This window comes from Aquarana catesbeiana, linkage group LG03, assembly GCF_042186555.1.
Source record: "Aquarana catesbeiana isolate 2022-GZ linkage group LG03, ASM4218655v1, whole genome shotgun sequence".
In the NCBI taxonomy this organism is placed as follows: Eukaryota; Metazoa; Chordata; class Amphibia; order Anura; family Ranidae; genus Aquarana; species Aquarana catesbeiana.
Genome location: NC_133326.1, coordinates 723,138,285 through 723,160,002, shown reverse-complemented (window position 1 = coordinate 723,160,002; position 21,718 = coordinate 723,138,285). Strand labels below are relative to the sequence as shown.

Here is a 21,718-nt window from a genome sequence, read left to right as displayed (position 1 = left end):
ACAGAGACCAAAGGCATGGAGTTTTTTTTAGGAGAAGGGGGTGGTCAACCATATTAGTGGCAGCAGAAAGGTCCAGGAGTACAGAATAGTGTCCATTGGTTTTGGCCATTAGTAAATAATTTATTAGTTTCAGGAGGGCAGATTCTGTGGAGTGTTGAGGGCGAAATCCAGACTGAAGGGGATCAAGAAGGTTTTTCTCAGTGAGGTGGTCACTCAGTCAATTGTACACTAGACGTTCAAGGAGTTTGGATTAAAAGGGAAGTAAGGAGATGGGGCGGAGGTTGTTAAGATTGGTGGGGTCCAGTGAGGGCTTTTTAAGAAGTGTACATTTTAGAGAGTTGGTGAAGATGCCAGAATAGAGGGAGGGATTGAACATGTGAGTTAGAGAGTGTAGAATAGAGCCAGAGGGTGACCGTAGCATTTGTGAGGGAACAGGGTCCATGGGGTAGGTGGTTAGTTGGACAATAGCAAGAAGTTAAGCAACCTCGTCTATGATAGATAGATAGATAGATAGATAGATAGATAGATAGATAGATAGATAGATAGATAGATAGATAGATAGATAGATAGATAGATAGATAGATAGATAGATAGTGAAGGAGAATCTCATATCCTACGAGTACAATTTAGATGAATATGTTTTGCCTTAAACATGAGCCACTATTTAGAATAAGTAAAACAAAGCCAAGAAATTATAAATAAACTTGAGCCCATCAGAGAACCTCCTTACATCGGGGTCCCAATCAGAGTGCTCAGCAAAGTCCACCCTTACATCAGAGTTTCCCCTCACATCAGAATCCCCATTATAGTCCCCTTTACATCAGACCCCCCCCCCCTTACAAGGGGTCCTTATCACAGTCCTTTCTTACATTATGGTTCCCATCAGAGTACCCCATTATATCGGGGTCCCAACAGAGTCCCCCTTACCTCACACACTTACAGGGTGGCTGGGAGCCTGAGAGCCCGGGAGTGCGGTTGTAGCATGTCTATGGAGGAACAATGGTCCTCCTGTAAATGCTGGGGCAAGCAATTGATTGGTTGTTAGGATACCAGCAGCCCTAGCAACCAATGATGGTATACTGACAGTCCAACCAGGGGAACCTGCACTGGGGACCAGGAAGGGTGGATGTTGGATAGAAATGAAGACTGTAGGAGTGTGAGGGACCGCTAACCTTGGCTGTGGGCCAGATAAAATCTTGTAGTGGGCTGTAGTTTGGAGACCTCTGGTATAAAAGGAAGCCAGCTCTCTCATGACATTCTGTGTATTTCAGCTTCCTTTTCCAGCGACATTCAGAGGATTTTGGGTTTTTTGGGGAAAGTGGCAGAAGAGCTCCAGAAAACGAAAAGTAAGTTTATCTTAAATTGATTCCTTAAAAAAATTCTCCATAGATCCATAATACATCTACTGATGGCCGCACCTTTGTAAGTCCAGATAAAGATAAAAACCTCAATAATTTATTTTATAGTTATAATTGTATGTTTTACATCACAAAAAGGATCAGAAAAAATTCCAAAAATATTTCACCTCAAAATGATATGTTGAACCCTGTATCATGGGGGTTGTGTGGGGTGATCCTCACCTTGCAACAATTACATCCGAATGCTGTAACTCCAGTGTAAAGGGAAGCTGAGCCTCCTCTAAGTGGGAGTACCAGTTACTTTCCTGGGTTCTTACAGAGACCCTGTTATCAATTTTAAAAATGCAGGCAAAAACACACAAAAAAAAGCATTTTAAATATTTTGTTGCCGTGTTTTTCTTTTCCACAAAAAATGTATTTACTTGAAATGTGCCTGTGAACTTACTATAAAAAAATGACTAGCCAATTCACTAGCACAGCCCCCTAACTTCTTGCATGGTACAGGCAGAGGTAGAGGAACGAGGTTGACGTTTTTCACACAATTTACGTGCTTTGTCAAAACCAAAATCGCGTGAAACGCGTCAACCTCATTCTTCTACCTGCACCCATCCAGTGGTATTATGATGCTTTAATAAACTGATGGAACCGATGCATTTTTGTGAGTGTGCAGCCTATCCAATTCTTTTGGTCTACATGGTGTGCAGTCATGTTGGAACAGGAAGAGGCCATCCCCAAACTGTTCCCACAAAGTTGGGAGCATGAAATTGTCCAAAATGTCTTGGTATGCTGACGCCTTCAGAGTTCCCTTCACTGGAACTAAGGGGCCAAACCCAACCCCTGAAAAACAACCCCCCACACCATAATCCCCCCTCCACCAAATGATTTGTACCAGTGCACAAAGCAAGGTCCATAAAAACATGGATGACCGAGTTTGGGGTGGAGGAACTTGACTGGCCGGAAATCATTTTGTGAAGGGGGGGGGTATGGTGTGGGGTTGTCTTTCAGAGGTTGGGCTTGGCCCCCATTAGTTCCAGGGATGCCCCCTTCCTGTTTTAACATGTCTGTGCACCAGTGCACAAATCAAGGTCCATGAAGACATTGATGAGCGAGTTTGGGGTGGAGAAACTTGACTGGCCTGCACAGAGTCCTGACCTCAACCCGACAGACCACCTTTGGAATGAATTAGAGCGTAGACTGTGAGCCAGGCCTTCCCATCCAACATTAGTGCCTGACCTCACAAATGCTCTTCTAGAAGAATGGTCAAATATTCCCATAGACACACTCCTAAACCTTGTGGACAGCCTTCCCAGAAGAGTTGAAGCTGTTATAGCTGCATAGAGCCAACTCAATATTGAAGCCTACAGACTAAGACTGGGATGCCATTAAAGTTCATATGCGTGTAAAGGCAGGTGTCCCAATACTTTTGACAATTAAGGGAATATTCAAATTGTATTGTGGAGATGTGATACTACAAACACCCCTGATGAAGATTTAATTTCTTTGAAATGTATCGGTGAAAAAAGTCACATGGATTCATTTGCAACATCTAGGACAATGATGGCGAACCTATGGCATGCGTGCCACAGCTGGCACGCAGAGCCATCTCTGTGGGCACACAAGAGGGTCCAGGTTCACGGCGGGGAGAGCGCAGGCGCAGGTGAAATTATCTGCACGAGTGAGTGGGCGGCCCTGCAGCCTCCTCGCGGAAGGCTACAGGCCTGAGAGCACGGGAGGGAGAGAAGAGCTTCACCGCTTAGTTGATGGTCAAAGAGGAGCGCAAAAGGGACAGCATCCCTTTTGCTTTCAGGAGCCTGGACTCCTCAAACCTCCTCTTCAACAGTCAGGCCCGGAAGACGAGGACAGGTGGGAGACGCAGGCTATGAGGAAGCCGCTGGATGGAACAGAGCAAAGAGCTCTCCTGGATCAAGGACAGAGACAGGTACCAGGCACAATTATACACTGACAACCTGCAGACAAAGACGGGGGCAGGGAGGCAGAGCAGGGACTGCAGAATAGGACAGAGCTAGAGGTCTCTCTCTCCTCTCTGAGCCCCCCTCCCTCTCTCTCAACCCCCCTCTTTTTCAGTCCCCCCTCTCTGTGTCCCCCTCTCTCTGTCCCCTTCCCTCTCTCACACCCCTCTCTCTCAGTCCCCTTCCCTCTCTGTCCCCCCTCTCTCTCAGCCCCCTCCATATCTCTGCCCCCTCTCTTCCAGCTCCCCTCTCTCTCAGCATCTCTCTCACACCTCTCTCTCTCTGTCCCCCCACCCTCTCTTTCAGCCCCCTCCCTCTCTCTCTCTGCCCCTCCCTATCTCTCTGCCCCCTCCCTCTCTCTCAGCCCCAATCTCTCTCTCTCTCAGCACCCCTCCCTCTCTCTCAGCCTCTCTTTCTGCCCCCCCTCCCTCTCTCTCAGCCTCTCTCCCCCTCTCTCTCAGCCCCCCTCCCTCTCTCTCAGCCCCCCTCTTTTTCAGTCCCCCCTCTCTGTGTCCCCCTCTCTCTGTCCCCTTCCCTCTCTCACACCCCTCTCTCTCAGTCCCCTCTCTTCCAGCTCCCCTCTCTCTCAGCATCTCTCTCACACCTCTCTCTCTCTGTCCCCCACCCTCTCTTTCAGCCCCCTCCCTCTCTCTCTGCCCCTCCCTATCTCTCTGCCCCCTCCCTTTCTCTCAGCCCCAATCTCTCTCTCTCTCAGCACCCCTCCCTCTCTCTCAGCCTCTCTTTCTGTCCCCCCCTCCCTCTCTCTCAGCCTCTCTCCCTCTCTCTCAGCCCCCCTCCCTCTCTCTCAACCCCCCTCTTTTTCAGTCCCCCCTCTCTGTGTCCCCCTCCCTCTCTCACACCCCTCTCTCTCAGTCCCCTTCCCTCTCTGTCCCCCCTCTCTCTCAGCCCCCTCCATCTCTCTGCCCCCTCTCTTCCAGCTCCCCTCTCTCTCAGCATCTCTCTCACACCTCTCTCTCTCTGTCCCCCCCACCCTCTCTTTCAGCCCCCTCCCTCTCTCTCTGCCCCTCCCTATCTCTCTGCCCCCTCCCTCTCTCTCAGCCCCAATCTCTCTCTCTCTCAGCACCCCTCCCTCTCTCTCAGCCTCTCTTTCTGTCCCCCCTCCCTCTCTCTCAGCCTCTCCCCCTCTCTCTCAGCCCCCCTCCCTCTCTCTCAGCCCCCCTCCCTCTCTCTTAGCCCCCTCCCTCTCTCTCAGCCCCCCTTTCTCTCTCTCAGCACCCCTCCCTCTCTCTCAGCCCCCCCTTCTCTCTCTCTCCCAGCCCCCTCCCTCTGTCTCAGCCCCCTCCCTCTCTCTCAGCCTCTCTCTCTGTCCCCCCCTCTCTCTCAGCCTCTCTCCCTCTCTTTCAGCCCCCCTCCCTCTCTCTCAGCCCCCTCCCTCTCTCTCAGCCCCCCTCTCTCTCTCAGCACCCGTCCCTCTCTCTCAGCCCCCTCCCTCTCTCTCAGCCCCCTCCCTCTCTCTCTGCCCCCTCACTCTCTCTCAGCCCCCTCACTCTCTCTCAGCCCCCCTCCCTCTCTCTCAGCCCCCTCTCTCTCTCTCTCACAATCCTTCCCTCTCTCTCTACCCCCCTCCCTCTCTGCCCCCCTTCCTCTCTCTCTGCCCCCCTTCCTCTCTCTCTGCCCTCCCTCTCTCAGCCCCCTCTCTCTCTCTCAGCCCCCTCCCTCTCTCTCAGCCCCATCCCTCTCTCTCAGACCCCTCTCTCTCTCTCAGCACCCCTCCCTCTCTCTCAGCCCCCCTCTCTCTCTCTCTCTCAGCACCCCTCCCTCTCTCTCAGCCCCCTCTCTCTCTCAGCCCCCCTCTCTCTCAGCACCCCTCCCTCTCTCTCATCCCCCCTCTCTCTCTCTCTCTCTCTCTCTCTCAGTACCCCTCCCTCTCTCTCTGCCCCCCCTCCCTCTCTCTGTCCCCCTCCCTCTCTCTCAGCCCCTTCCTTCTCTCCCAGCACCCCTCCCTCTCTCTCTGCCCCCTCCCTCTCTCTGCCCCTCCTTCTCTCTCAGCACCCGTCCCTCTCTCTCAGCCCCCCTCCCTCTCTCTCAGCCCCCCACCCTTTCTCTCAGCCCCCTCCCTCTCTCTCACCCCCTCCCTCTCTCTCATCCCCCTTCCTTCTCTCTCATCCCCCTCCCTCTCAGCATCTTTCTCACACCCCCCTCTCTCTCTGTCCCCCCTCTCTCTCACCCCCTCTCTCTCACACACACCCCCATCTCTCTTTCTCACACAACCCCTCTCTTTCGCTCAGCCCCCCTCTCTCATGAATTGCCGTGTTGGCACTTTGCAACACAAAACCAACTTTATTATTTCAGTTCGGGCACTCGGGCTCAAAAAGGTTCTCCATCACTGATCTAGGACATTTCCAAAGTAATATTTTATGCTGTACTTTTATGTTTTTAAATGTTTGTATGATGTTGTACCAATAAAAGTATTACATAGTTTTAAATATATGTGTTGTGATGATAAGTGCCCTTTAAAATCCCATTAAGGTAAATTTACAATTTTTTCAGTGATAAAGGGATGTTGGCATGTAGTAGAGTACCCCCATTGCCCCCACAAAATTTATGTCTGCATGCTGTGTCTGATTTCCTTTTATTATAATTTTACCGTCTTGGCTAAACTGTACGGCTATAACCATAACAATCCAGCGTCACCCACATAATCCTCTTTCTTGCTCCCTCAGGCTCCTCCAATCCATTATGCAGTGAGGGATGGAATCACTATGGACTCAGCTGTTACTACTTCTCTTCAGACAAAAAAACATGGAACGCCTCCAAGAAAGACTGTGAGGACAAGGAGGCCCACCTGGTGGTCATTAATGGCAAGGAAGAGATGGTATGCACAGATATACACTTCCTATTGTATTAGTCCCACTGTCTGATCACATCACTGCCAGCAGTATTTGATTATTATGCTCCCAGCCTCACCCTGTGAAGAGATTGTCCAGTTTGCAGGACAACAATCTAAGCACTGGTAGAATGAGAGAGATTATGACTGAGTCATGGCAAATGAAGAGTTAACCCTTTGCACACACACGGTAGCCAACACTACATGTTTTAGGAGAAATCTGCACCCTTTATAGAACCTCTTGGTGAAATTCTGACATTTAAAAAAGTGTGTGTCACTTGCTGCCTCATCCGGACAGGAATGTAACAGAGCTTACACTGCTGAAGCTTCTTCACAGAGACAAAGTTCTTTGATTTATAAATAAAGCGTTCAGCTTCATGATTATCAAACATTGAAAAAAAAGGTGCTGGAATTATATAGACAAAAAGAGTTATGAACTTTAATGGCATCCTTGTCTTAGTCCGTAGGGTTCAATATTGAGTTGGCCCACCCTTTTCAGCTATAACAGCTTCAACTCTTCTGGGAAGGCTGTCCACAAGGTTTAGGAGTGTGTCTATGGGAATGTTTGACCATTCTTCTAGAAGCACATTTGTGAGGTCAGGCACTGATGTTGGATGAGAAAGCCTGGCTCACAGTCTCCTGGTGTCCAGAAGGTTTTGGAGTGTGTCTATGGGAATGTTTGATAATTCTTCCAGAGCATTTGTGAGGTCAGGCACTGATGTTGGATGAGAAGGTATGTTTTGCAGTCTCCACTCTAATTCATCCCAAAGATGTTCTATCGGGTTGAAGTCAGGACTCTGTGTAGGCCAGTCAAGTTCCTCCACCCCAAACTCGTTCACTCATGTCTTTATGGACCTTGCTTTGTGCACTGGTGCAGTCATGTTAGAACAGAAAGAGGCCATCCCCAAACTGTTCCCATAAAGTTGGGAGCCTGGAATTGTCCAAAATGTCTTGGTATGCTGAAGCCTAAATGCCGCATACACACGGTCGGAATTTCCGACAACAAATGTTTGAGAGCTGGATCTCGAATTTTCTCCAACAACAAAATTTGTTGTCGGAAATTCCAAATGTGTGTACACAATTCTGACGCACAAAATTCCACGTATGCTCGGAATCAAGCAGAAGAGCCACACTGGCTATTGAACTTCATTTTCCTCGGCTCGTCGTACGTGTTGTACGTCACCGCGTTCTTGATGTTTGGAATTTCCGATAACATTTGTGCAACCATGTGTATGCAAGACAAGTTTGAGCCAACATCCGTCGGAATAGTTGTCGGAATGTCCGATCGTGTGTACGCGGCATAAGCTTTCCCTTCACTGGAACTAAGCTGCCAAGCCCAACCCCTGAAAAACGACCCCACACCATAATCTCCCCTCCACCCAATGATTTGGACCAGTGCACAAAGCAAGGTCCATAAAGACATTGGTGATTGGGGCGCATTGATTAGGGGTGCGGTGCCCACTCGCCTCTAATGGAACAGCCACCACTGCAATCCAGTGCTCCTCATCTCTTTTAGTGTTACAATGAAGACTTGGTGGAGGTTCTAGTTCTTTCCCGGTATATTAAAAAGTAGAAAGAAAACATTTTGGCTGGAGTTCTAGCCAGGCCACTGGCATGTTTAGGAGGTCAGCAAGGAAAACTTACATTCTTCTCTAATTATAGTGACCTACACATTCTTTGAAACAGCTAGATGGTGGGGAGTAACACTGAAGAAGGAACAGGGGAGGGAGGGAAAAAATGGGTAACCCCAACGCAACAAGGGGGCAGCAACTCCCCTCCCTCCCACCAAAAACTGAAGGGACTTTAAATGTGCCAAAACAATGGAGAGACAAAGCAGGGAAAAAACAAACTTAAAGTGACTGTAAAGTCTCATTTTTGTTTTGTTTTTTCTATAAAAATAACAAACATGTTATACTTACCTGGTATGTGTAATGGTTTTGCACAGAGCAGCCTGGATCCTCCTCTTCTTGGGTCCCTCTTCGGTGCTCCTGGCCCCTCCCTACTGTTGCGTGCCCCCCACAGCAAGCAGCTTACTATGGGGGCACCTGTCATGTATACCTGGTGGGTAAAGCCTGGTCTATGCAGAGGAAGGCCTCTTTTACCCCTCTGACTCGGGGGGGCCCCCCTGGTAGAGTATGCAGGTGGCGCAGGAGTCACACTAGTGCCGGTAAACATGCTTGCTTGCTGCTGGTGCAGTAGTACAATGGATATATGGTTTAAATATTCTGAGCTTACCCAAAATAGTAATGTGAACATGATTATGTTTAATAACAAAGAATATGTGAATATATAAAAAATTATTAAAATGTGTGAAAAAATGTAGCGCTGGTAGATTTTTAATCTACCGCTTATATGTAAATTTAGTGGGTCATCTGTTCTGTACATAGTTCAGATTTAATCTATAGCTAAATTAGCTTCTGTTCCAGCCTTGGTTGTGTTGCGTGCAGTTCCACTCTGTCGTCTGTAGAAGTCGGTGTCACTACAGACCGGAGTTGGAAGGCAACAAACTGAGGTGTATTGAGTGCTCTTCTTTCTCAGAAGTAACTCGGCAGAGGTTGTCCCCTGCGGTCCATTCTGGGAAGGGGTATTTAAGGGACAGACGCCATATTTCTTGGTGTCTTTCTTTCCACCTGCTGGCCCTCCTGGCCGACAGGTATGTGCTAAGAGTCCTACCTCGTGGTCCTCCGGGCCGGAGGACTGCGTTGCTGCAGCCTATGGGTGGGCCCAGAAGTCTGTCTGGGGCTTACTTCAACTGTTGCAGAGATGGTCCTGTGCTGTCTGTCCTGCGGGAAGAAGCCTGACAATTGAGAAGAATCCAGGGGAGGACCCGTCTTGGAAGGATCATGCGGAGCGCTGGTCTGGAGTGGGGCCTGGTGACTCAATTGGAGGACGCATCTACATCCTGTGGCAGAGGATCGTACAGTTTGTTCTACTCAAGTCTGTGGCAGAGACTTTTTGTTCGTGCTGCGCTCCGGCTGCTAAGTTAGTGAGCAAAGATTTAATTCTGAACTGAAGATACATTCATCTTTGAGATTTCAATTCCTTAATGCTACAACAAGAAAAGGTATTTGAACTTCCCTGCAACTCTTCTTCTACCTCTTTCCTGCTACTTCTTCCAGTTATCTCCCATTAAAGCATTGGAAAAGTACTAAAGTGACTGGTGCCTACATTGTCACATAATAAGCTCAACGTGGACTCTAGGTTTGGTATTGGTGAAACTACAGGTAAAAAGGTGACGGAAACAGCCCGCTTTATATCAGCAGCTCCACCGTGAATTATTGCTACATGTGGGGGTGTCGCCCGGGATTGTTTGCCTTTGCCCTAAGCATCCCTCAGAAGTATTTCACTGAGAGTCTATGCTAAAAGAGGTTTCTGGACTTTGTCACTTTCTCTAGGAATAGAAGGGGTTAAATTGCAGGAATACGTTTCTGACTGCGTAGGCTGCGGGCGAGAAGTAAAAGCCCGGGAGTTACGTGATCAGAGGAACAAGTTGGAGGAGCCACATATACTTGTTGCCGCGTGGGACGCATGCATGTGTGTCTGGCGCCAAAGGGGAAGAGAGGCCTCGTGATCGTACAGAGAGGATCAGAGTGCAGCCATGTCTTCTTTTCCGTTGATACTGTCAACCATGGGATCAACCATGGGATCCAAGATGTTTCCTACAAGTACCACTGCAGGTGCTATGCTAACCGGAACCCTGCTGACGGATAAGTTTGAAGCAGCAGGGGTGGTTCGTACTATATACCGTTGGAGATATTGAAGGGCTGGGCATGCTTTGCCACAAGTGTGAAGGACTGGCCATACATCTCCGTCCATTTGTTTGATGTTTGCAGTGCGGAGAATATTTGTTCACAGTGGAGCAACCTACAATGTCACCTCGTACTTATCGTGTGGACTGGGCTACAGGTACAGCCACAGTCGAAAATACTGCCATCAGTGCTGGAGAGCAGCAGGCCATGATCTCGTCTGCTACCGTGAGTGTTCCCAAAGGAAGATGTCGCTGTTACCGCTTGATCAGCGGACATCACTCTTATTCCCGCGGCCATGGTCGAGGCCTACCCCAGAGACTACCCGAACCGGAGCCGGAGAAATATATGGATCCGGAGAAGTCCACGTTAGGAATGGGTGAGAGATCAAAGGGAAACATATCTGGAATTCTTTGTAAATGTTTGCCAGCGGAAGAGTTGAGAGACTCGGAGATAGATTCTATGTCAAATCTCTCCGGTGATGATGATTTATTTGAGACAATGTCACAGGAACTATTGTGGGCCCAAGGTGAAGATGTTGCTTCTGCCCTTACTTTCTCAGAATGGATAGCCGTGGATTCTGGGAAGACATCACCTTGTGTGGAGCCGCACAGTACTACCAAAGAGACATTGTCTAAAGTTGCTAGTTTGCTTGAGTTTGAGCCGATGCCCATCGGATCTATGGTACGTAAATCACCACATTCTTGTGTGCCTACTGGTTTGGGGAAAAATAGAGCTTTACCTAGACCTGCCCGTTTACAGAGAGTGCTCATCAAACGTGTTGCTACAGAATATGGTCTGGAATTTCCCTATGTTACTCAGGAAATTATGCAGGAAATTGAGGCCAGCCGGGAACAGTGGTACCGTGAAGCTGTCTGGGACTATTTGTCTGTACCAAAACCTTTCCGGAGAGCTGGATGTTCTGATACTATGGATGAACATTTTAATGGATGTTTGCTGCATTAGAACTATGGTCGGCACATCTATGCTGACAAGGTGGTCATTTGCAGACCCGGAAAAGATGACATTGTTTATTTTATCACCACCATGGGTAAACAAGGGAAGAAACTGACATTACCAGATCCCCGGTTTTATTGGTGATTAGGGATGAGCTTCGAGTTCGAGTCGAACTCATGTTCGACTCGAACATTGGCTGTTCGCAAGTTCGCCGAACAGCGAACAATTTGGGGTGTTCGCGGCAAATTCGAATGCTGCGGAACATCCTTTAAAAGTCTATGGGAGAAATCAAAAGTGCTAATTTTACATGCGAACAGGAAAAAAGTTTGCTCGAACACGCAAACACCGTTAAAGTCTATGGGACATGAACATGAATAATCAAAAGTGCTAATTTTAAAGGCTTATATGCAAGTTATTGTCATAAAAAGTGTTTGGGGACCTGGGTCCTGGCAGGCCGCAGGAAAAGAGGGGGGGACGAGAGTGCGGCCCCCCCCCAATTGAACCGTACCAGGCCACATGCCCTCAACATTGGGAGGGTGCTTTGGGGTAGCCCCCCAAAACACCTTGTCCCCATGTTGATGAGGACAAGGGCCTCATCCCCACAACCCTGGCCGGTGGTTGTGGGGGTCTGCAGGCGGGGGGCTTATCGGAATCTGGAAGCCCCCTTTAACAAGGGGACCCCCAGATCCCGCCCCCCCCCCTGTGTGAAATGGTAAGGGGGTACTTACCCCTACCATTTCACTAAAAAACTGTCAAAAATGTTAAAAATGACAAGAGACAGTTTTTGACAGTTTTTGCATTGATCCATGTCCCCTGGGGCAGGACCCAGGTCCCCAAACACTTTTTATGACAATAACTTGCATATAAGCCTTTAAAATTAGCACTTTTGATTATTCATGTTCATGTCCCATAGACTTTAACGGTGTTCGCGTGTTCGAGCGAACTTTTTTCCTGTTCGCATGTTCTGGTGCGAACCGAACAGGGGGGTGTTCGGCTCATCCCTATTGGTGATTATGCAAAGAGACTGTTGTCTTATGTTCTACTAAAAGAAAAGAGAACTTTGGGGTATACAGCCAGATAGTGTAAGGGTGTAGAGAACTTTGTGGTCAAGAGACTTTATTCATCTCAGTGCTTCTATATACAAATTTTTTTTTGCTAGCTGGATTTTCTTTTACTGAAATGACATAATTTGCTCAGAGATAGGGATGGACTTTTCAAGTTACCTTAGTTCATTTTCATTAGAAGGAAAATATGTGGGAAGAAAGTGTCATTGTCTGGGGAATGAGGCTTTGCTCCTAACTTGTTTAGTGATGCTACTGTACATTTTTTGTGTGTGCTTAACTTTGTTCTTTTTCTACGAACAACTAGATCTCCTATCAAGCTGTTAGGCTTTTAAGCTGGAGTGATGTCAGTGGGTCTGGCTCTCTGGATCTCCTCCCGCCGCTCCCAGTAATCCCAATAGTAGTAGTTAGGGACAAAGGAAAGGTCTCATAGTGTAGTAATTCCAAATAAAAATTTTATTGACAAACGTAGTAACTTACATCTAAAAATAGAACGATCAGTGGATGTAGTAAACTTCCGGGTTCGGCCGTCCCCGAGAAGCGTCGGCACCTAGCTCCTCCTACCCTGACGCGTTGCGTCACACCACATGATAAAGTGATAAAGCCGCGGATCAACTAATAAAAAAAAGTGTTCATGTAAACTTCTGATGCAGCGCCTCGATATCTGCAATATCAGAAAAAGGATGTTTTTTTATTATCCCAGGCCAGATGGCCTCTTACTGGACAAGATTATAAGGGTCAGACATGCCTGATATACACAGTGATCCATACCTCCCAACTCTTTGAGATAGGAATGAGGGAAACCTATCAGCAAAAGTATGCAGGCATAGGACACACCCCTTGCCATGCCCCCTTAAAGGAGAATTGTACAAAAAAGCAAGACTGGTTAAACCCACAAGTGCTTTTTTTTACCACTACTATTCCTTTATATTGCCTTTTGGAATTTACAAATGCAGCAATTTAGAAATCAGATGAAAGGTTTAGTGCTGGAAAACATTTTTTATAGATAAAAAGTGCATTTTATATACATCTATATAGATCAGACCGAAATGAGGGACAGAGGGACATTTCTCCAAATCAGGGACAGTCCCTCAAAATCAGGGACAGTCGGGAGCTATGGTGATCACCTGTAATATTCCACTCGGTCCGCTCCAAACATCAGCCACTCTCCTCCACCACAGACAGAAAGGATGAGTAAAAGATTCCAAAGCTTCCAATCGTTTGGTCTTGTATTTCTCCAGTGTATGTAAAATGTTAAGAAAAGAGGAAACTTCATAGTGCAGTAGAAGTGGTTGTTTTATTCCAGGTCTTGCACAAAAACAGCAAAGAAATAGATACAAACACAGCCGCGAGCTTTCAGACTGCCAGCTGATGCGTGGTGACGTCACGAAAAGTCTTTCCAACCAATGGTGGGGTAGTATGCCAGTTGGCAGCGGATCTGCTGAGGGCAGGAACAGGCTGGGAGTTTGGCCATAAAGCCGGTTCCAGTGGCAGATGGACAGGTGCTGGCAACTTGGCAGCTCCGAATAGACTGGAACGTAAGCAGAGTCAGACAAGCCGGGTCATACACAGAACGATCCAGTAGTGCATTTAGGTTTTTTCTGCCCTAGACCTAACTAATCTTGTGCACTCCCTAATTTAAATATGACCCACCCCTTCCTGTCAAGGCCACACCCCTTGCTGTTTAAGACCAGCCCTGAAATTTTCGAGTCGGGACACTATTTCCGAGGCCCTGGGTGGGGGGGGAATGGATTCCCTTAATTTGCATAGATTTCCTCTCACTTCCTGTTTGGCTATGGGGCAGGAAGTGAAGGGAAATCTCTGCAATGGGACAGGGATGGTAAAAAATAAACTGACAGGGACTATAACCCTCCCTTTCTCTATCCAAAATGAAAAAAACAAAGTGTTGTCTATAGTTCTACTTTAAGCACAAATTTATGATAATTTTATGGAGAGGACTAAGAAGATATAACCATGCCAATGGTGCAGCAGAAAACATAACACAGTAAGGAAGGTTTGTGGTCCAGGATGATATGACAGTCAAAATTAGAGGCAGTAAGCCGGCCGCCCGCATACCGGAAGCAGTGAGGCCGCTTGATGGGCCGCTAGACTAATTTGCCTCTCAGCCCAGTCCGCCCCATAAAACTGGCGCTACACTAACAGTGTAGCGCAAGCCGACGGGGACTCTTTCCATGCTGCCCCCCTACAAAGTGCTGCCCTCGGCCTGGGCCTTGTCGGCCTAGGCCACGATACAGCATTGGAACGATCAGATCAAGTACAGATGCGGAGACAGGAGAATGGTCAAACAACAAAAAAGGGTTGGTGCAGGTGGATAGCAGGAATAGTCAGGAACAAACCGGGTCAGTATTTCAAGAGCAGATGCAGATAACAGGGAACAGGACAAATCACAGAACGCTGTAGATGAAACGGCACTGATCCTGGGTACTGATCCAGCTTAAATAGCCCATTAGGTGCCCTTATCTGTCCCGAGACGCGCCGCGCACATGTGTGCACGCATGCGTATATTTGTTGGCATTCAGGACATGCGCATATACGTTAGCACGCACTAATGCGCCTCTTCTTCCAGATAGTCAGGGAACAGGGATTTGTCTGCTGCTATTATTCTGTCTTCTGACAGAGCCTTCCTGACAGCACCCAAACCGAGCCACAGCTCCGTGTGTCCATTCAGACATGGAGCCGCGGCTCAGCACCCACCCCTCTCTCTGCTCATTGGCTGGCTGACTGACTTTGATTGACAGCAGCGGGAGCCAATGGCACCACGCTGCTGTCTCAGCCAATGGGGAGGGGAGTCCCGGGCAGCTGAGACACTCCTGCAACATCGCTGGATCTAGAGGGACCTCAAGTATTGGGGGGGGGCTGCTGCACACAGAAGGTTTTTTATCTTAATGCATAGAATGCACCTTCTGCCTTTCCAATCACTGATTTTATTAATAAATTCCTTAAAACCACAGTACCATCATTAAAATCAAGTCAACAGGATAAACTGGTCACATCAAACAGGTAGCAATTGTAAAACACCAAACACTTGTACAAAGAAGCATATTGAACCGACGCGTTTCGCAACAAATTGCTTCCTTAGGGTTCACGCTTGATGATTATCAGCTGAGATATATGAAAAACACTCAACACCAGAATATGAATGCAATCTACACACTGGGGGGAGAACCTCTGGGGGGAATCTAGGATGGAAAAGGACCTGGGGGTCCTAGTTGTTAGGGAAATTTGGCTGTACGCTAGGCGCACACCATATCTCCTGTGCTCCTATGCACACATTTCGTCTAATGATATAATGTACCTTCCCTATCATTCTATTTCCCGTATATCCCCAAGTAAACAGACATCGCTATAGCTTACGTTCCCGGTGACATGCTCTTCTGCCCTCCACCCAGCATGCCCTTGGTTTTTATTCCCACACTACAAAAGCTATGACAAACAGGAAGTCATGGCCACAATAGCCAATCGCTTCCTCAATACAAAACGACATCACAGGAAATTACAAACAGTAAAGGGGAGGGCACTCACAGGAAGGGAAAGGGGGGAGGGAAGTGCACATGCCCCATCTTAATCAGCATGGAGTCCACTCAAAACTGCTCTAAGTAAACAGTATCTAGTAAGATCATTCTACTTGTTCTTACAGGCTTGAGACAATCTGAGGGGACATTGCTACTGCTGTTGTCAATATACGGTACAAGGCAGATATCAATGTCCTCTTATAAAAACAGATATGTATCCAAAAGGGGATAGCAAAGTCTGCAAGAGAAATATAATATGTTTCTCTCGTTATGCGGACTTTGCTTCTCTAATGTGCATAGCCATTTGAAGGTAAGAAGCCCAGCGCATTGTGCTTGATACCTACAAACCAACAAACCTCCACACACACAGAGAACACATCTCAAATCCCATGAGAAGGTTTTCATACTGACTGTTTTTACCCCTGGTCTCGATTCAACCCAAGTGCACTCTGCTAGAGTGCTCCTCGATTAAATCAGACACAGGGAGACAGATGACAATCTATAAAACATACACCCTAGCATAAATCTTATATAATAAAAATTCCACAACATGCTCAGCAATGGCACGCAATGCCAAGCTGCTGCAAGCAAAGCAAACAGGATATTGGCATGCATTAAAAAGGGGATCAACTCCAGAGATAAAACGATAATCCCCCGCTCTACAAGACTCTGGTCCGGTCGCACCTGGAGTATGCTGTCCAGTTCTGGGCGCCAGTCCTCAGGAAGGATGTACTGGAAATGGAGCGAGTACAAAGAAGGGCAAAAAAGCTAATAAAGGCTCTGGAGGATCTTAGTTATGAGGAAAGGTTGCGAGCACTGAACTTATTCTCTCTGGAGAAGAGACACTTGAGAGGGGATATGATTTCAATATACAAATACCGTACTGGTGACCCCACAATAGGGATAAAACTTTTCCGCGAAAGGGATTTTAACAAGACTCGTGGCCACTCACTAAAATGAGAAGAAAAGAGGTTTAACCTTAAACTATGTAGAGGTTTCTTTACTGTAAGAGCGGCAAGGATGTGGAATTCTCTTCCACAGGCGGTGGTCTCAGTGGGGGGGCATCAACTATTAGATAAGCACCTGAATGACCACAACATACTGGGATATACAAATTTGCAGCTTCACTGTGCCCATTTGCAGCCATAGGTCCCCCAAACTTCAAACTTCAAACTCGGTAGTTAAGGGTTTCTAGATGCCCCCTAGCTGCAGCCAAAATTTGGGGTCTCTAGACCCAAAGGGTCCCGAAATGACATTGCTGCATATGGACACAGTTGACCAACTTTGGGGCCCCATATCTCGGGGCCACTTGGTGCTAGGAACCCAGTGGAACTAGCACTACAACATATCCAAAGCTGGGGTTCCTAGCACCAAGTTGCCCTGAGATACGGGGCCCCAAGTTTCGTTCGGAAAATGTCAAGCACTTTTCTGCAGCAGAGAATGACATTTTCCGAACCGACTTTGTTCCTAGCACCAAGTAGCGCTGAGATACGGGGCCCCAAATTTGGTTCGGAAAATGTCATTCTCTGCTGCAGAAAAGTGCTTGACTCGAGTATAAGCCGAGGGGGGCATTTTCAGTACAAAAAAATGTGCTGAAAAACACGGCTTATACCCGAGTATATACGGTATGTAACAGCATATTAAATACATACATAACACAATATAACCAAAAAGAGGAGAGAATGAGAAAAAAAAACACCCAGGAGAAGAGGGGGGCAGAGGGAAATTGGGGGGAGGGGGGAAGGGGGAATAAGAAAGGAAGGAAGGAAAGAAAGGGGAGAGGGAGACACGAGGGGATACTCCATGGGGAGACATAAACCAAAAAATGAAAAGAGCCAATACACGCATCAAAGGGCCAAAAAAGAAGGGTGCTCTTCTATCTAACAACCAATTTTACCTTGTCTCAAAAGGAACATAGAACTAGGTTGTCATCCCAAATAGTAATAAGCCACAAAAAAGAAGCCCGACTCGAAATACCAATACAAAATGTTCCCTCCTTCCCCTGTTCTTCTATACATTTTTGGGATGGTGCCATTGTGGATGTTTCACAACATAATGCTCTGACCGCACACATACATTTACAACACTAAAGGAAACCTGTCCTAAGAGGAACACGGAGTCGGCTATTTTTGACGTCTCCCTATAAAGTTGTGAGTTTTCAGGCTCTCATGCTGACTCTGTGGCTTTGGTGTTTTGATTCACCAACCCGGGATAAGAATTCATCTAAGGATACCAGTAGACTAAAGTAGAAGCCACCAATCTGGTATATTTAGTAGGACAGCAGTGGCACCCCCTGTGTTTATATTAGGGTAAGTTTACTTTAAAATAATTTTTTTGTGGAAATATTTTTTCTTTTTTCAGAATGAATTGGTTTCTAGGCATGATCCTCAGATGTAAATGTCATGAGTTTATGTTGGATCACCACACACAGCCAAAACATTGCTATTGTAGAATAAGTTTCCTCTCTTCTCAATTTTTAAACCTTGATTTTGCTGTCTATTTTCTAAGGCTGACCTCACGAGCCTGAAGATAAGTTGTACCATGTCTTTGTCTCCGGGGGAAGATTACATTTGTGTTGGGGTGTGACGTGTTCTCATCATTTTAGTGGATTTCCTCCTGGTTCCCCAGTTTCCTACCCAAACCCTAAAATATACTGGTAGCCCAACTGTCATGTGACCTAATCAGCCATTGTGTGTATACTAATTCATCTTCTAACAACTTCTATATTTTGTCTTTCTTAAGAATTTTCTTAAGAATTCTCTGCGTGGGATTGCAAACAAACAATTCTTTTGGGTCGGTCTAACAGATGCGGATGGAACCTGGAGATGGGTGGATGGAACGCCTTATGACATAACTCCAAAGTAAGACACAATATCAGAATCCTTCTCACATATTTCTAAGATCCGGCACAATGATCTGAAAAGGTGGCTCACTGATGGATCCTTGAACACATTGTTAAGACTTTAATTCACTTCACCCAGTGCTGTACAATACTTTGTCACCTAGAAAACAATAATGTACTGTGATATGGAGTGATTAGACCCAGTGGTAGATGTGGTTTTTTAGTGAAGTCCATGCCAGTTTTAAGGGCCTGGTAGCCCACTTTTATGTAAACAGATTAACGTAAAGTCCATAAACTTTTCCAGCACACAGCATAAACAGGCAAAAAAATATCAAGCCACCTGGCTCTTTCTTCAGCAGTACTTCTGCTCTTAGTAATGTGTCCCTCAGACCAACGTCTCTTCAATGCACATATCTTCAAGCCTGTCAATGCACACAGCTCCTCATTAAGGCACACAGCTCCTCTTTAATGCGCCCAGCGATACTGGCTCACACCTGTCTCCTAAGGTGAAGCCCTGTCTCCAAAATGGGAGCACACCTCTCTCCTGGCTGGAGCCCTGAAATGTTCTCAGTCCTTCACACACACCCTGCTGGTCTTCAACAAAACCCGAACACTGAGTTGAAGATTTCCTCTCTCCCAAGGCACTTTGAAATCCCCAAATACCAAAATCCCGGAAAAGCTGTAAGAATCTTTTTCTCAGCTCAAAATCCATACGCCGGAGTCCCGCACTCTACACGTGTGCGAACCCTGTGGCAGTTTTCATCCATTTTTACAGTGACAGGACATGTTTATTAATAATCTATGAGTCGGTCTTTATGAGCAAGCCCTTTTGAGCAGAACATACCAGTGGAGGGCTGGGTAGAGGGACTGACTTTGTAGAAAAAGGTTCCAGCGGGTTGTTGCCTCTTGAGTATCCTAAAACCTGTGGATCCTATTGGCAATGCTTTCATATCCTTAAAGTGATACTAAAGTCTCATTTTTGTTCTTTAAAAATAACAAACATATCATACTTACCTGCCCTTGTAAATCCATCATCAATCAGGATGCCCTACGCCTGCCGGCTTGTCAGAATTAAAAACTGGGTTGACCTGATGTACATGGCTATTCCCAATGGTACTGCTCGCTGAGTGAAAGTTCCGTGAGCTGTCATCAGCTATATAAGGGAAGGGGAGGGGAAAGTAGTGACTTCATTGACCAAATATGGCCAGTGACAGTTGCTGTGATCCCTGTCCCTTTGCTAATGTAACTGTAGATTCCTACCCATGTGAGTAATGTGCCAGAGATGGTTGCTAGAGATGCAGCGGGTACCAGCACTTGCTGCTTCTTTAGGAACCACTGACAGTAGGAAGCTGGTATATATAGAAGCGGTAGAAATACCACTTCTATAGATGATGCTCAGTTCCCAGCACACAGGAGACCAAACGTTTGGTCATTCTTCCAAACACCCTAACAGCCTAGGTTTAAGCCAAATCATTGGCTTATCCCTACTCCTCACATAGCCAATGTAGGAAAGAGATGAGGGAAAGAACTCCTCACATAGACCAATAGGTAAAGGAGTGAAGGGGAAGAACTTCTCACATGAAGGACCTGGAGGAGAAAACTCTTCACATATTCAATCAGGGAAAGAGGTGGGAGGAAGAACACATCACATAGCTAGGGACTATGTATGTATGGGGTTGGCCACCACTGATCTAACCTTAGTAGATTGTACCATTAAATTGTAGTGTGTGGTCAGTTCTCTTGCAGCCGATCACAATTGTTGGGCTCACACCTTTTAAGCCCCTGTTCACACCTATGCGAATTAGATGTGGCTTACACCACATCCAATTCGCAGGACATTTTAAAATACATTCATTTGAATGCATCTGGTTCACATATGTGCGTTGCATTCGCACTGCTCATTGCACAAAAAACATGTGCGTTTTCTGGGCATTGCGGGGCGAATTACAAGCCCATTTTCTTCTATGGGAACGCATCTGATTCGCAGATGCATTCCATTCTGAACACAAATTCTCTCCTTTCTCCTCACTACACTTCCCGCCTCTCTCCCCCTCTCCCTGCTCACTGATCCGCAGCTAAAACGCAGAGGAACCTCTGAACAACTTATTTTCATCTTCTCAGTGAAATCGGAGCTTCAATTCGCAACGCACATGTGTGAACCCGGGCTAAATCTTATTTTATAGCATTTCTGAGGTCCCAGTTCTGCTTAGTTCCTGTATTGGTCTAAACCTCAATTGTCACTTCTGTCCTTCAGGTTCTGGAGGAACAGTCAGCCCGATGATTGGAAGGGTCATGGTCTCGGAGGAGGGGAAGACTGTGGTATGTTATGGCATGAATATGACTGGAATGATGGTCACTGTTCTGAAAAAATAAAGTACATCTGTGAGAAGAAGATGACCTTCTGATATGGACTGAAGGACACCAGAGGACACCTGATATCTCTATCTATTGTACCTTTGCTGTTCCTCCATCATACTACAGCCATATAGAATCTACTACTGTATAAAATAATTCTGCAGGATATTCTGGGACTTGTTGTTCTTCTAGAATTGGAGGATCTCAGAGCGTCCAATCTGCAGTTTTCAAGTTGAACTCCAAACTTTTCTTTAGTCTTGCACAGTTGTATAGGGTCCTTTACCAATAAAAAGGGGAAGGAAAGAGAAAAAAAAGGGGGAAGGAAAGAAATCATATTCTATATCAGTGTCACATGTTGTTATTTTTGTCAGACTTCCATTTCTTGCGGTAATCTCTGAACTTCCACAATTGAAGGTTTTAGAAGTATCATGGCAAAGTGCCAGAACTCTGACATAACTGCCGAGGATGGTTAACCGCAGACCCAAGAAAGAGATGTGGCTTCTGCTGATAGATGTCTACAGATGGGCTGGGTTTCCATAATGGAAGTCAATCGTTGGCTGTTATTGGAAAGAATAATTTAAGTTTCTAATACATTACTATCGTAATGAACTATTTACTGTATGTGCTGGAGAGTCAATCTTATCTGCTTTGACTTGATGGAAACTTCTCTCAAAATTAATAATAATTATATAGCAATATTAGACATTGTGTTCCTGGGTCTGCACACCTGCTCTGCCCATTATGAAGGGTTCCCACCATCCATGTGCTGAGTTCCCAGATCCGTACACCTGCTGTGCCCATTATGAGAGTCCCCATCATCCCTGTGCTGAGTTTCTGGGCCTGCGCATCCGTTGTGCCCATTATGAGAGGTTCATTTTGTTTATTGAAAAATCTTACAAACAACAACTTATATACAATAAAACCATAATAAATAAATAAAACATATTTACAAAGAATTATGCAAAACAAAAAAACAAAAAAAACCAAAACAAGAACATAATAAATGGTGCAAACCAAATTGCGTACAACATAATCCCTACGAGGGAGC

General features: G+C 46.4%; 1 protein-coding gene across 1 annotated transcript in view; it reads left to right on the top strand.

The window, feature by feature from the left end:
• The window catches only part of LOC141134938 (C-type lectin domain family 10 member A-like), a 129,493-nt gene extending 108,509 nt beyond the window's left edge, over window positions 1–20,984 (top strand). Inside the window, exons 6-9 of the mRNA XM_073624371.1 lie at window positions 1,272–1,346; window positions 6,013–6,164; window positions 18,216–18,334; window positions 20,570–20,984. Of these exons, the coding sequence (XP_073480472.1) occupies window positions 1,272–1,346; window positions 6,013–6,164; window positions 18,216–18,334; window positions 20,570–20,720 (497 nt within the window). The 3' untranslated portion in view covers window positions 20,721–20,984. The remainder of the gene's footprint in view (window positions 1–1,271; window positions 1,347–6,012; window positions 6,165–18,215; window positions 18,335–20,569) is intronic.
• The last annotated feature ends 734 nt before the right edge of the window (window positions 20,985–21,718 follow it).